The following is a 16,016-nucleotide window of genomic DNA, read 5'->3' as shown; positions in this document are numbered from 1 at the left end:
AGCATGAAGAACACCATGGTGCCAATCATGGACTAGAGTGTCTCTTGGGGAATTCCCCTGAAGGAGGGATCAGAGCAAAATAACTACTGCACTTGTTGTCATGTTGGAATGCAAAGAGATCTTAGCAGGGAAGACCCCAACAGTCAAACATCTTGTTTGCTACTGACTGATTGAGAGACCACTCATGTGGCATCAAAATGGACCTGCTGAGTCTGTCTGCCAAAACGTTGGATTTCTCCGGTATATGTGTTGCAAGTAGAAAGCAGTGTGAAGAAATCACCCATTCCCAAACTCTCATGGCCTCTCTGCAAATTGGGTATGAATGGGTTTCTCATTGCTTGTTGATATACCAGACAACTGACGTTGTCAGTGTGAATTGCAATAGTTCCCCGAGGTAATTTGTCCTGAAAGGCTTGCAATTATAGGCAGATAGCCCTCATCTCAAGGACATTTATATGCAATCTGGTCTGTAGGGGAGTCCACATGCCTTGGACCATCTTCCCCTTGAAATGCCCGCCCCCACCTTAGGTGGGAAGCGCCTGTGGTCACCCTGGCTATTGGAGGGGGAAGAATGAAAGGCCTGTCTACCGAAAGGTCGGAATGAATCCACTACTATAATTTGGCTTCTGCAAATGTTAAATGGTCAGTCTGATAGGAACAGACAGGGGTTGATGCAGAACTGACAATTGAACAGCCAGTGTCCATTGTAGAATACATATATAGTATCTGGCTTGAGGTACTAGAATTATGGCAGCTGCCATAGATCTCAAGGCCCATAGAATCAATCTGGCAGGAGGAGCTGGAAGAGATAATATAGCTTGTACCTGAAGAGTCAAAATGTTGATGCGATGTTGGGGCAAGGAAGCTACATGTGTAACTGTGTTTAGTTGAGCCCCTATGAATTCCAGGGTTTGAACAGACAATGGTTGTGACTTGTGTGAGTTTATGGTGATGCCTAGTTTGTGGGAGATCTGATATAGATAATTTCTGGCCTGAGAAAGTTGACACTGGGTGGGGGCAGTTAGGAGCCAATTGTCCAGATATAGGAATAGCTGAAAACCTTACAGTTGGAGATGAGCTGTGACCACTTCCATGCACCCAGGGGGCTGTGGTGAGTCTAAAGGGAAAGGGTCTGAATTGGAAGTGATTGGCTCCCATGAGGAAGTGCAGGCAACATCTGGATCGCCTGTCTATTTTTATGTGATAGTATGTGTCCTTTAAGTCCATAAAGCACATACAGTCATCTTTCCTTAGTAATGGCAGGATGGACTGAACCATAATCATCCGGAACTTCTCCTTCTTTATGTATAAATCAAGCTTGCTTAGGTGTGGGATAGGCCTTAGGTCCCCTATTTTCTCTCGCACCAAAAAGAAGTGGGAGTACGTTCCAGATCCCCTCTGTTTGGCTGGGACCTCTTGGATGACTCTCCTTTGCAGTAACTTTTTTGATCTCTGGTATGACCAACTCCCTCCAGTTAGGTGGAATGTCAGGGAGCTTCTTTTGAACATTTGGCAGGGGAAGAGAAAAGAGAATGTAGTAGCCTCTGGATATGATGCTTTGCACCCAAGCATTTGAAGTTATTGGGCCCAGGCTCCTGGGTGTAAGGAAAAATGTTCCCTGACTGCATCCAGAGTCAGTTGGGCAGCGCTTCAGGAGCACTGAAAGGGATCATCAGAAAAGGGTTCTCTAAAGCCCTGATTTTGTGGGCCCCCTCTGCCTCTAGGGCAGCTTCTCCCATTAAAGCCTCCCTCTCTGCCTCTGGAAGAGTACCCTCTGCTTTGATCAGGAAAGGAACCTTGTGATTTTCGGGACCAAGTTTTCTTAGCCTCTGTTTGATTTCTAGAATAGGTTCATTGAGGGGTGGAAAACTTGTTCCCCATGGCAGACAAGGTCTTACCCTCTTGTTTGCTGCAGTTCAGGGTGTCCTTCACAGATGGGCCAAATAAAGACGACCTATTGAAAGGGGCACTGACAAAAAGACAACTTGAGATCACAAAGCCTCATCCATGCATGTCTAAAGCAATGCCGGTGCCAGCTGCCCTTGAGGATCCTTCCACTGAATGGGCAATGAGCCTCATGGAAGAATTTGCCAGGGAAGTAAGAGAGATTGGCTTTGGAGAAACTTTATCTTGCTCCTCCTTAGGCAAGCACTCCACCAGGGACTCAGAGAGCTCTTTTACTAGGTTTCGCTGAAGGCAAATAAAATGTGCCAAGTAATTAAGCACTGTAAGCGAAAAGGTCACAGAGATGAAGGTGAGCTTTCCAAATCTGTCCAGTGCCGTGCACTCCCTGTTCAGCGGGTGGACTTTCGAGCTCTGCTGTGAGAGCTCTTTTTTAGTAGCAGCTGCCACCACCATAACATCAATGGGAATGTCCATCTCCAAAAGGATCTGTCTGCTGGGGGAGAAGGAATCTTATCTGGATGTTTTAGCACAGGCTCTATGGTGTCCAGCTCCTTCCAGGCCTGACGGGTGAAAAGATCTGTAAGAGTATCCTCTGGGGGGACTACCCAAGATATAGACAGGCCTGCCCCAAAGGCCTCCAAAATATAGACTCCTACAAAGAAGGATTTCTGGACAACCAGCCACCTCTTTGCTTTAAGATTTCTAAGATGTCCACAAAGCAGACATCATCTGGTGGTGATTTGGGAGATCCCTCTCCCTCATCATAGCCCATATCCTCAGTGAGGGACTCCACAGGAGAGTCCAAGTGCCTCTACTTGCACATCCTCTTCCATGGGATCTCCTCCATGGGATATTCAGGCAAGCAGTTGAAGAGGAAGGGGCCACCTCTGCTGGAAGAGTTTGGAGGTCTTTAGAGGTGGGCTGACCCTGGACAGAAATGGAAGGTGAAAGGCCCAGATCCAATGCAGGGACATGAGGAGGAGCAGAAGTCAAAGTTCCAGAGCTCTGTCTGCAGAGAAAGCCTTTTCTAAAACTCAGAAAGCCGAAGGCCCCTGAGGACAGCTTCCCTCACTCCCTCGCAGCTGAAGCCACCGAGGAAGAAGGAAGGGGAACCCCAAAACCCCGGCTCTTCAATAGAACCAGACCCACACTGTCAAGGGGCGAAGCTCCAAGGTGGAGGGAAAGATCCAACAAAACTGGAGCCAAACCTCACTCCTCGGATCCAGCTGCTGCATCACAGACCCAGGGCTCACTCTGATTTCAGGATCTTGGAGCAGAGGTAGTCAAGGTCGCGGTTGGCATTGAGGAGGCAAAAGTCCTCTGATCTGACCACAAATTTCTCGGTAGACTGCTGTCCAGGGGCTCTGTAACCGTTACTCTGATCGGAGAAGGAGAAAAAGATGAAGTGGTAGGGACTCTCTCAGATCCATCAGGAATGGAGCTGGAAGTACCCCCATCTGGATCTGAGCCTTAATAACGGACCTAGCCATTTTGTCCACATCATTGTATAGGCTCCTAGAGAATCTGGAAGAAGCCACAGAAGAAGGTCTAGAATGTCTGGCTGGCTGTAAAATCTTATCTTATGGATCTCCCAGGTGAACAAATACTAGATTCTGGATCTGGGGACTTATGGATCTGAGAGAGATGTTGAAAGGTATGACTCAAACTAGTAGGATCCGTCAAGGTACAAAAGCAGGCTCACTCGGAGACGTCAAGTCTATTGAATCCAAGGAAGCTGACATAGATCTAGGTGATGACATCCTCAGAAACAACTCTTTAGTGATCTTACAAGGAGGCTCGGAGGAAACCCTGAAATCTTTATGTTGGCACTTTTTTGCCTCAGAGCCATGTAAATCCTTAGGGGGATGAACCCCTGGAGGAAAAAAGTTAAGCCATAATCTGCACTGGCCCTGGAAACAACATACAATTTATAATCTTTAGAGAAAGTATGAACAGAGAACCAAGTAGCAGCTTCAAGGATGGAATTGGTGACCAAACACATGAAAAAGGTGCTAGAAGAGGTCACCGCTCTAGCAGAGCCTGTCTTTACAGCTGAAGAAAGACATTTGTCATGAAAAGAATAAAAAAAGGAAATGGCCTTAGAGATTCAGGAAGAGATGGTTTGCTTGGAAACAGCTAAGCCCAAAGTCCTGAGATGAAAAAAAAAAACAAAAAGTTGCTCCAAATACCTTTTATTTTATCCAGATAATATCTCATCTGTCTACATAGGTTGAAGGTGTGAAGAACCTTCTCAATGGCAGACCACACAGAAGGAAAAAGGAAGGAAGTTGAATAGAATGATTAAGGCACAACTCATTAAGCACCTCAGTCATAAAAGAAGGATTAGTACTAACAGACATCCTGTCTCTGTGAAAAACTAAAAGAGGAGAAATAGCCATAACAACCTGAAGCTCAGACACTCTCTTGGCTAAAGTAAGAGTCAACCGCAGAATAGTCTTCCAAGAACAAAGCTGCAAGGAAGCTGAACTATCAGATTCAAAAGGAGCTTGAGTCAATATTTCAAGAACAAAATCGAAGTCCCAAGAAGAAAGAATAGGTTTCCTTGGGGGCCTGATGTGAAGGACAGCCTTCAGAAATTGCTTGACCTCAAATTGAGAGGCCAAAAAAGGGTTCATGGGCAGCCAAGCAGAGATGGAAATCCTTAATGACCATCTATAGCTGACACAGAGTATCAATGCATATAACATACAATATATGCCTCTAGTATTCCAGTGCTTGGCTGGCCACAGTAATGGACAGAGGACTGTGCTTATTAAAATATGAGAAGTTCTTCACTACTAATATTTTAGGTACTGAAATGAATCTTGCTAGACCAGAATAAACATTAATATTTGTAAACATTAGGGAGAGTAAGCAGCAAGTCCAGAAGAATGCAAAAGTAGTACTTACTCTGGGATTATAGACATGGAGGGGTGTCTTAACAACCATGTTTTTAATTTCAGAATTTGTAAGGAGATTATGGATGGTACTGAAGACAACAAGGGATATAACTCTCATGATTAGGATTTTATACTTACTTAAACTATTATTGCACAAGAAAATACAATGGCGAGAAAGAACATTAACCATCACGGTTGGTTATATTTTAACACAGAATGTTCTGAACTGGAGGACTGCTAATCAGAAGCAATGGTGTTATTTCCTCTACCAGAAACTAGGAAAGGTTATCTGCCCAACACTTTCTTATCATACACAAGCTAGGAAGAAATTTTAGCTACCAAAACTGGATTTGTATGGTTACATGGTAATATAAATATCAAAGGACACAGCAAACATGGCACAAGACTGTTACAAGATGATTTCACAATTTGCTCAGCACTCTCAGAATCAGAACCTCTAATATTTTATCAGTTATATTTAAAAATGGTCAGTAAATAAATAAATGTGAAGTTTTCTATTACCTGTGACAGTGAGTATTTTTATGGATCCCTTGCACCTCTGATTTTTTTATAATTCCTTAATAATTACAATCCTTCATCACACTTGAAAGGAAATTATCTTTCATTTTTTTATAATAAAAGTACTTCCAGGGAAAACATTTTACAATATCTTTCCATCTACTGTCTATTGGGTTTTTATCTGTAGCTTTATGTACATCTAAAACTCACAAAATTATTATAGATGCTAAGCTCTTTTTAGTGTTTCTAACTCAGTAACTACCAATGTACACTTCTTGATAGTGATTCCAACCCAGGGATTGCACAGTCAGGAAATTACTATCCAACTGCTTCCTTTCTGTTTTTACTATACAGTGAGTAGCAAGTCTGTGCTGCAGGTTTTCTTGTTCTGAAGTCTATGAAAGATACAGGGAGTTATTAAAAATGTAAATATTATACACTAGTAATGTAACAACAAACAGTGGCAGTTTTTTTTTTTTTTTTTTACAATTTTTAACTAAAATAGATTTGATTTAAACTGTTAGTCTACTGAAATCACACCATAACTGGAATATCTTTATATGGACATGCACACATACACATACACAAATGCAGAAACACTTGTTTTTACCAATGTCCCATATATAAGAGTCAAAACTCATGTCTTTTGCGGCACGCTGGAATTCCAGGCATGAATAAGCAGCTGCCAGTTTCCTACTTCCATCAGGATGCCAAGAAAGATGCGTTATTGTTCTCTTGATTGTATTTGGATCCCTTTAACAAAAAAGCATGCTAATTAAAATGAGTTTCTCTTTTCTAGCCCACTTAATAATGTTTAATATATTTGACACTTCACTAATGATATTTTAGCTGCAAAATAATACTTTTTTTCCTGGTGTCATGAATTGCCCACCTTATGACAAAATATCCTAGTGGGCAGTGAACATAATTCTCTAAAAACTGTAGCATACATATCAGATTAATGGCAAATCAGTGTTTCATCCATTTTTGATTAAAGCAGCTTGCAGTTTTGTTTTCTGTGGCCTTCAAACTGCAAGCCCTTCAATTTAAAAATGCAGAGGCCACCTTACTCTTATTCTGTTATGTCAATGTATAGATAGTTATCTCCCTCACTGACACTCTTTAAAAGATATACTTAAGCAGTTGATTATTTTTTCACAGTGCAGTGAATTTTGTCTTTGAATTCTTGTCCTTAGCTATGACTAGAAAATTACCAGTATATCCTGTACTCACCACATTAATGACTCTACAATACAGAAGCCTTGTACATAAGTAGTCACGTATGTGTGCTAACTCACTTGCAAATGGTGGGCATACTACAAATTAATGATGGCAGGCAACATATCCAGTTATTTACAGCATGAATAGTACACTTATAAGAGGCACTCCCCATAATAGCAGATGCCTCATTCATACTTGCACTGCTCAGGAAGGCAGTCCTAGTCCCAAGTTTTTTTTTTATTTGATTAGTAAAGGCAGTAAACTGCTGGGGACAGTGGGCTATAACTGTCACTCACATCAGAATAACACAGCATCAGGCAAAAGCCACTGATCAGGTCTCAGAGGAGATCTGTAAGAAGAAAACAACTTCTAACCTGTAGTGTATTATAAGTCAGTTGTTAACACACCAACTCCTGTTTCCAAGTACAGTATTATCAAAAAAGGTAAGTCTATGCAATTCCACTCAATTTAACTGCAAAATTGAGAATCTGCTTCTCCCAGTGGGGAAGGCAAGTGTCATGGTTGTAACAATAGGGTTTACCAGCATATCCAACTGCAGATTGTTTGGTTCATTCAAGGTATACAGAGGCATAACTGTAGTCTTTCCCAAAATTAATTTACACCATTAACCATCAACTGTGTAACTGTTTAATTATGTCTCTCAAAGGTTACAGTCATAATATAATGAGCAATGATCGCAGTCATGCATTAATACAGCGCTATAAACCTAAAAACACAGAATTCTGTAAATAAAAATTTCTACTGACCTCAAACAAAAAACAAAGAGAAGGAATATTTAGAATGGAGGAGGAGGGGAAAGGACCCGCAGTTAGGCACTATAGTGTTTCTTCTGTATTTGCAACCACTACATACACTGCATGACAGTGTGCATAACTGGGCATCGCTTGGCACCCTTTACACAAAAACAAGGCAAAAAAATGTAAGAGAGAGAATACCCTTTTAAATTCTAGCATTAAGTAATTATTCAACTGACTTCCTCCATTAGACAGACCCTTTCATTAGTATATTTTTTCACATGGGAGGTAGTTTTCAACATTTAGTGCTTAGTAATCATCCCTTGCCAGGTATAGCTACACAATTATGCTGCAACTTTTCCTGTGCAGCTTTAGACTGTGAATTTAATGTCATGGTGAGTTTCACCACAATGTGTTGTACTGTGTGAGCTAGCAATGCACTTTTCAGGGATTTTTTCCCCTTTTCTTCACAGTAGTGCCACCATGAAGTTGGTAAATATAATTTCTGGGTGCATGGGAGATTGCCCCCTGCAAAAAAAATACATTTTTGTGTTTATTATGTTTTTTTGGCTATTTTTGATGTGTAGTTTGTGATGAATGGTGAGCTGAAAAATTATTTGCATTCGCATATGTAAAACTTCTATGCCAAGATCCATTATTAGGTGGTGCAAATTGTTTCCAGCACTTAAAGCAAGTGTCTCTGGTAAGGGCACCACCAGCAGTTACATCCCTGACTTCCAGAGTCACTGAACTGCTCCAAATACTCTGACATACCCACTGTAGCAATGATGGTGAACCTTTTGGGCTTGGTGTGTCAAAAATTCGGAAAATGCCTATCTTGATTCTGCTGGCGTGTCATCCCTCCACCCCCCCCCAACAAAAGAGAAACAATTATTTACATATTAATGTATTTAAAAAATACAGTCCAATCATGTATGCTGCTATGTGTTAAAAAGTAAAAGAAAAATCAATGACTTACAATAGAGAAAACAATATGTGCACTGATAATTGGGCTTAAAACAGTGCACCAAAAAAATACCCTACTTTTAACAGTAATTTTGAATTGAGCTGAAAAAAATATGGAACACCTTGCATTTGATTTGATTAACATCAAATAATTATTTTTTTTTTGTTACTGAGTTTTAATAAATAACTACAGGGTCACATATTTCTTGTATTTTTGCTCATTCAGTTTCTTTGGTAACCTGGGTGTTGGTAAACGCTGGTGTGTCATCCAAAACATTGTGGTGTGTCACCTTTGACACATATGTCATAGGTTTGCCATCACTGGATTGTATAGTTCAAAGTTTTAAGTGTATAGCACAATGAGACTGTTCAGTTTGTTCATCAGCACTGAAGCTGTTCATGCAATATACAGCATTCATTTATACACATCTCTTGCAGCTAACTCCTATTACTTTGTTGCTTATTCATTATGTGTGCTAAATTTGTACGTCTGTGCATGTGCTTACACAGTATTATCTTTATATATTGTTCTTCTGTTGAGTGCTGCTTTTTACTTTCTTTTTTTCCTTTGGGTTCCTGGATTACCTCTGAACTTGGAATCTGCTTATTAAAGCCATCTCAGGCAATAAGTAATAAGTAAATAAACTGATAAATACATATATGTATGTATATATATATATATATATATATATATATATATATATATGTATATATATATATATATATATATATATATATATATATACACACACACACACACACACACACACACACACACACACACACACACACACACAAAATTCTCTGCCAATTTTACCTCAAATGGAATGTAACATGCAACACTCCACAGAGATGTGTACCCAATCCCCATTGGTCAAGTCACCACACTTATGCAGTGAACCAGATAACTTAAAAACATTACTACCACCTTACACAACATGTAAAAGGAACAATGTCAGATTCACAAACATGCAGGGAGATGTGGTTGACAGGGATGCAGATGCTAAAAGAGGTAAAAGATGGACCCTTTCTGCAACAGACAGTTCTGTCTCCTACCATTTTCCAGTCCTCACCCAGAAAGGCAATAGTACTGGATGATGAATGCCCATAATTCCACCCACTCCACTGCACAGCTTGGATAGCAGATTAACATTTGCCATGGTCCCCCAAAAGGTTTTGCCTTAATGAGTTCCATATTTGAAACCCCACTGTAAGTAAACAAATAACCTTGACTCAGTATAAGCCTAATATTGGAAAAGTTAGAAACTGCCTCAACAACCTTTGTCTGCAGACCACGGCAACCACCTCATTTATCTCACAAAAATCCACCACAAACTGCAAGTTGCTCAATCATTGCAATACAACAAAATATATTTCAATACTCCCAAAGGCATGGCTAAGAAAAAATAAAACATCTACATTTCTTATATATAATTCAAGATGCAATCATAGCTCTTCACTTATAAACAAAGTCAAACTTTTGCAAATTTAGTACCAACTTTTTCAACTTTAAATTTTGTTATACAAATAACAAACTTAAACAAAATACTGAATAGTTATACACACAGTGGACCAAATTCAGAAAGGTAACCTTGAGGTGTACTCTGGAAGTATACCTTGCAGTAACGTCCTTTCCAAATTTACAGACAGACCTTCCACAGTGCTGCAAAACAAAAACCTGCAGCACAGACTAATTAGGCATTCTGAGGAAGATACATATGCTAATTAGTCATGTGCCCTTCATCAAAACTGCTTGCGGAAAGTCATTTATGCAGTGAAGCAATTAATCACTCAGCTGTGTAAGTTAACACAGCTGCTCTTGGCTGCTTTTTTAATGAGCACTGCCAAAAGTTTGTGTGCATCCACTATGGTAGAGGTAGGTGCCTAGTGAAGATGTAGTACTGGGAGATGTGTACTGTGTGCATGTGAGGGGCTGCTTGTACCAATGTATGTGTGAGTATGGGTCTGCCTGGGAAGTTGCAGTAGGAGAGGGTAGTGACGGTGTAGGATAGATGAGTGAGTGAGTCAATGTGTATCTGTGTGTGGGAATGTATGTATATTTGTGTTTATGGATCACCACACGCTCCAGAGACCTCAACCTCATTACCACAATCAACAGAACATGCTGGAGGGACAGGTTCATAACCCAGAGACTGCCCATGCTATGGAATAGACTTCCCATACATGTCAAGCAGAGCACCTCACTGGCCCTCTTCAACAGAAATCTTGATGAGTGGATGGGAAATAGAAAATTCACCCCAGGGATCACTTCAGTGGCTTTACTTGACAGAGGCACTGGGAACTAAGATTGGGTGGCACAATGCCAGGGTAATCCTGGCTTGTAAAGGCTCCAGGGCCATTAGCCTAGTACACACCTATGAACCTATGCATCGGTGTGTACAACTGGCTGAGGAAAAGGCTGTCTGTGTGTGGCTGTCATAACTGGACACTCTCTTAGATTAATGAGCAACTCCTGCAACATTGTTGGGGGGGGACTAGCCACCGGGGATTGCATGTGCATTGTGTCTTAAAGGCTGATACATCTTGAGGACTTAATACTGTGAACAATATAAGACCAGTACTAAAATATAAACACTCTTGAGTATAAAAGTGTTTGTTATATTAGATACATGTTTTAGATTTCATATAATTTTTTTCATTTTATTTTTCCAGGAAGGTATATTATATTATATAAAATAAGTGTGTTTTATAAGTATTTTATAAGTGTATTTTATAAGCAGGTTTTGAATTGTGTTGTTCTAATTTATTTTGTAGTAGTGCACATTTCTTATTCATAATATATACATAGTTTACATACATATTTATTAAGTCATTACCATATGAGGTCATTGTACCATATAACCATGTAACGTGACAGATTAGATGTTTCTGATAGGCTGGATGTAGATATTTAAACTTTGAACAGCTCTCACACAGATTTCTTCATCGAAAAAGAGTCTTGTAGACTTGAAAGGTTTGTTTTTGTGCTATATTTCAGAATTAAAGCTCTTTTTTTGGTATCTGAAATGACTGAAGCATTGGCTTTTTGGTTCATGTTAAAGGCAATTAAAGACGTGGGTTAGGGAAGAAAAAGTAGTGACTAGGAATATCTCTTTAGTATGACATGGGTTGGGGAAACACTTAACAAGGATGTCTCTTTAACTGATATGGTTAGGAGGAAGACTAGACACCAGAATACCCTATATGGGTGTTGTATAGGCACATATTAAAAAAAAAAGACAATGTGTGTTGGGGGACTACTATAACCAACAATACTATAAATAACATGCCCTAAAAGCACTAAAAAGAATTAAACTATGCACCCTTCTATCTGAGACATTAGTCATCCATACCATCATTAGATGCCAAGGATAACCTGGATTAATGCCTAAAAACATGAAACAAAAGTAAAGTATAAAGGACAGGGAAAATGATTTGAACCCCACACCATTGACATAGGGAACAGCAGTATTAACCCAGTACTTCAACTGATATGTTAGTGTAGCAAGGGTTTTTTATCATATAATGAGGATCCTGGGCATTATTAATGGCCTAGTGAAGTTTGTGAGTTACAAGGGAGAAGAACAGGGCATATATGATACCCCTCAACCTCGTAGTGCAAGAAATTGAGACAACGTCTCAAGACAAAGATACACTATTAGGAATAGAGTGTCTTTACTCTTCTTGTAAACTTAGAAAGTCACTAGAATAACTGCTTTTGCATTAGCATGCATTTTCTGAGGGCAATGAAGTCTGAAACTCAATGTCTTGCATTAATGTCTGTAATCATTCATGATGTATGAGAACAGAAACAAGGAGGGCATCAAGGGTGTTTTGCCAACTCATGAACAGGTATGAGGTGTGTGTGTATCTTTTACTATATGTGCGTGTGGAAGAGTGAGTGGGGGTGGGTGCTTGTGCCAATGTAATGGATAGGCCTCCAGTGTTAACTACCACAGGAAAGTGCTGATTTGCACTTTTGGTAGTTAAAGGTGATTCAGAGATATGCAAATTAGCCAGTAATAAGGTCTTTTCTCATCACAATGAACGTGTCTCTGAATCATAAATTTATGCAAGGGAGAAACAGGGATTTTACCACAGCCCTTATTTTCAGCGCTGGGGATCTTTCTAAATCTCCAATATTCTTCTTCAATATGAATTATTAACTAAAAATACAGTTCTCTTTTTTACCATGTTATAAATATATTCATTGCCAAACTTATTGTTATCATTTAAAAAATAAAAGTTCACTGTACACCACAGAAGACTCAAAATATTAGCGTAGTGTCTTTTAATATCTGCTTTCGTAACAAAACTATCAGAAATAACACAGAAAATTCCACATCACAATTAAATATACTCCTAACTCATTAAAACAATCACAGGATGCATAAAACAATCAAGTAATTTCTATATTTGTATTAACCCCTTAATTTCCTATTGGCTAAATAACACTTTATATTAACATGTTCATTCAAACCTGGTGGGCTATCTGCTCCTAATTTTATTTGGCCAAAAAAATTCTCTCATCTCCACCAGATTATTGAAATCACCTCTCCTCTTACTGTAGTTAACTTGTTCTAAAACTGTAAAACTTGTTAAAATCCTTACAAATACTAGAGCATTTATACAGGGCATTATTCATATTTATTTATTTTATTTATTTTATTTTACATTTGTTAACCGGGCTAGTCCAACTGGATACATGTCCATTTTCAGTGGAGGCCCGGGGAGAAAAGCTCCTCTACAGTACTACTATAGTAAGACTAAAACAAAAACTTTATCAGAATATATCAACATATACAAATAATATCTAATAACATATTCTTTAAACCTTCTGTTAGAATTAAGAACATTTGAGTACAAATATGAGGTACAGTAAGAAGTCTCTCTATTACTTAGAAAAGTGTACAATATGACAGTACAGATAAAGTACCTAGTTAGTCTAATACATCTTTAAAAGAAGATGGAAAGTAGAGATTTAGTTACTTTATTAGAAGTGAGGTAATAGAAACAGCTTTGTAGAGAGTTATGTAGAGAGTTAGATATACGAGATAAAGAGAGAGTGGAAAAAAATCTCATAGCAGGGAGGTATGAAAGGTTAGTCTGGGTTATTGCAAGAGCAAAGCCAGTGGTTGGAAAAGAAATGTTTAAGTTTAGTTTTAAATAGTGGGATTGATTTTTGAGTGGTGAGGTCTTGAGGTAGTTGATTCCATAGTTTCCCAACTGAGTTTGAGAATGTGGAGTCACCTGCTGAGTTCTTAGAAAGAGAAGTATGAATCAGTATTTTGTTGGAGGAGCGCAGGTTTTTCAGATTGCTATAGGGTTTTATGAGGGTGGAGAGCATTGGGGTATTGTCTGGGTGGTAAAGAGCTTTATGGGCAATTGTAAGTTGGTTAAAATGTATAAGGTTAGGTAATTCCAGCCACCCTAGTTTTTTAAGGTTAGAACAATGGTGAGTCCTATATGGAGATGCTGTAGCAAATCTGGCAATATTATTATAAGACGTAGTTAGTTTGGTAAGATTATATTTAGAAAGGTTTGTATAGATTGGGGAGGCATATAAAAGGGAAGAGATTAAGTGGGTTCTAGCTATAGTGGTTCTGGCTTCAGGAGTAAGGAAAGATTTAATTCTATACAGAGAGCCTAGTTTTCTGTTAGTTGATTTTATTGTAGAGTCAATGTGTGTGTCAAATTTGAGTTGGTTGTCAATTGTAATGCCTAGTAGTTTGGTGTTATTGTCTGGGGAGATAAGGATGCCATTGTTGGCTGTGAGAGAGAAATTAATGGAGGGAGACAAGATGGTGGGTGTAAAAATCAGGAGTTTGGTTTTCTTTGGGTTAAGGAGGAGACAGTGGTTGGAGAACCATTGCTCTATGGTAGTGAAGGTATTTTGTGTAAGGGAATAAAGTTCTGACTGTGTTGGGGCTGAGCAGATAATGGTTGCATCATCAGCATATTGAATGCAAGTTGATAGAGGAGTAGCTAGGTAAAGATCATTTATAAAGATGGAAAATAGTAGAGGGCCTAAGATAGAGCCCTGAGGAACTCCTATAGAGGTGGGAAGGAGATCAGAGAGATGGTTATGCCAGAGTACTGCCTGTTTGCGGTTATTCAGATAGGATGTGAACCAATTTAAGGCTGTATTGTCAAAGAGAGGGACTTTAGACGATGGAGGAGAAGTTTGTGGTTGACCATATCAAAGGCTTTGGATAGGTCAACGAAGAAGGCTGAAGAGGGTATGTTATTATTTATTGAGTCGATAAAGGAAAGTAAGGCTGTAGTAGTGCTATGGAAAGGGCGAAAACCATGTTGGCACTTAGCTAGGAGGTTATTATTTAGCAGGTGATTTAGTACCTGTTTGTGGATGCATTTCTCCATTATTTTTGCAAGTGGTGATAATAATGCTATTGGACGAAAGTTAGAATACTCAGTAGAGTCACCACCTTTGAATAGTGGGATAATATAAGAGATTTTCCATAATGATGGAATTGTGCTTTCTTTTATGGTCCTGTTAATCAATATGGAGATGGGGTAAGCTATGGCTTTTGCACCAATTTTAAGGAATTCTGCTGGTAACTTGTCGGCTGAGGGAGTTGTAGGTTTTAATTTTTGAAGTAAGGATGATATATATGTGGTGGGTATGGGTTTGAGGTGGAATGGGGGGGTGGGACCTTGGTTTAGCAGTTTGGAGGTATCAGGGCTTTGTTGGTTAGCTAGCTTTAGAATGGCAGAGGTAAAGAAAGTATTAAAGGCATTAGCCGTTTGTAATGGGCAGTCGGGGTTTGAATCAATAGGATTTGGTGTGGCAACTTTTCCTGGTGATAGCAGTGTATTAATGGCGGTCCAGAATTTATGTGGTTGGTGTAGGGATGTTTGTTGTAGCTGAGTATAAAAGTTCTTCTTGTCTTGTAGAATGGCTTTTTGTTAAATTTCTTTGTTCTCTGAAAATAAGGCGATCAGTTGTATTTTTAGAGGCATACATTATCCAGGCTTTGTTTCTACTAAGGATTAGATTCCTGGTGGCATTAGAAAGCCATTGGGCTGTTTTAGATTTAATTCTTATAGAACGCATTGGAGCGTGATGTTCTAGGATTGTCAGAAAAGTATGATTGAAGTAGTTAACCGCTTGTCTATAGGGAGAGATTTAAGAGATGACCAATTAACTTGCATAAGTTCATTTTGAAACAGAATGGGATCTAGGAATTTTTGCTACGGGATGTTATGACTTGTGTGGGGATGGTTAAACTTGTTTTATGCCTGATGATATATGTTAGAGAGTGGTCGCTGAGGTCATCTGGGAGAGTCCCTGTTGTATACTTTAGCTGGGGACTGTTTATAAGTATCCAGTCAAGTATACTTTCTTTGTTATTTTGTTTGTTTGTTCTTGTTGGGGAGTTAATGGTTTGAGTAAAGCCATGTAGGTTAATAAGAGTGGGTGGATTGGTGTATTGACATAAATTCCAGTCAATATTAAAATCTCCTAAAAGAATAGTTTCTTGAGGAGATTTAGTGAAAGCCAATTTAATAGGTCTTCTAAAATAGTGGGATTTTTCCTGGGGGAAGATAGGTACAGATAATGTTAACTGTTTTGTGAGGGTTGAGCTGAAGTTTGGAAATAATTATTTCTACATTATTATCAGATGGAAGAGTATGATTTTCTTTGCTTATTTGCAATCCGGTTTTATACAGAATTGCTACCCCACCACCTTTTGTTTAAGCGGTCTTGCCTGAGTATGTTATAGCCAGG

The 16,016-nt window shown here is 39.1% G+C and overlaps 1 protein-coding gene across 1 annotated transcript in view; it reads right to left on the bottom strand.

The window, feature by feature from the left end:
• Nucleotides 1–16,016, bottom strand: part of DNAI2 (dynein axonemal intermediate chain 2) — an 817,148-nt gene that overhangs the window by 418,677 nt on the left and 382,455 nt on the right. Inside the window, exon 5 of the mRNA XM_044086721.1 lies at nt 5,935–6,077. Coding sequence (XP_043942656.1) covers nt 5,935–6,077 — 143 coding nt within the window. The remainder of the gene's footprint in view (nt 1–5,934; nt 6,078–16,016) is intronic.

This window comes from Protopterus annectens, chromosome 10.part0, assembly GCF_019279795.1.
Source record: "Protopterus annectens isolate FY-2018-M chromosome 10.part0, PAN1.0, whole genome shotgun sequence".
In the NCBI taxonomy this organism is placed as follows: domain Eukaryota; kingdom Metazoa; phylum Chordata; order Ceratodontiformes; family Protopteridae; genus Protopterus; species Protopterus annectens.
This window is presented reverse-complemented; position numbering and strand designations above follow the sequence as displayed.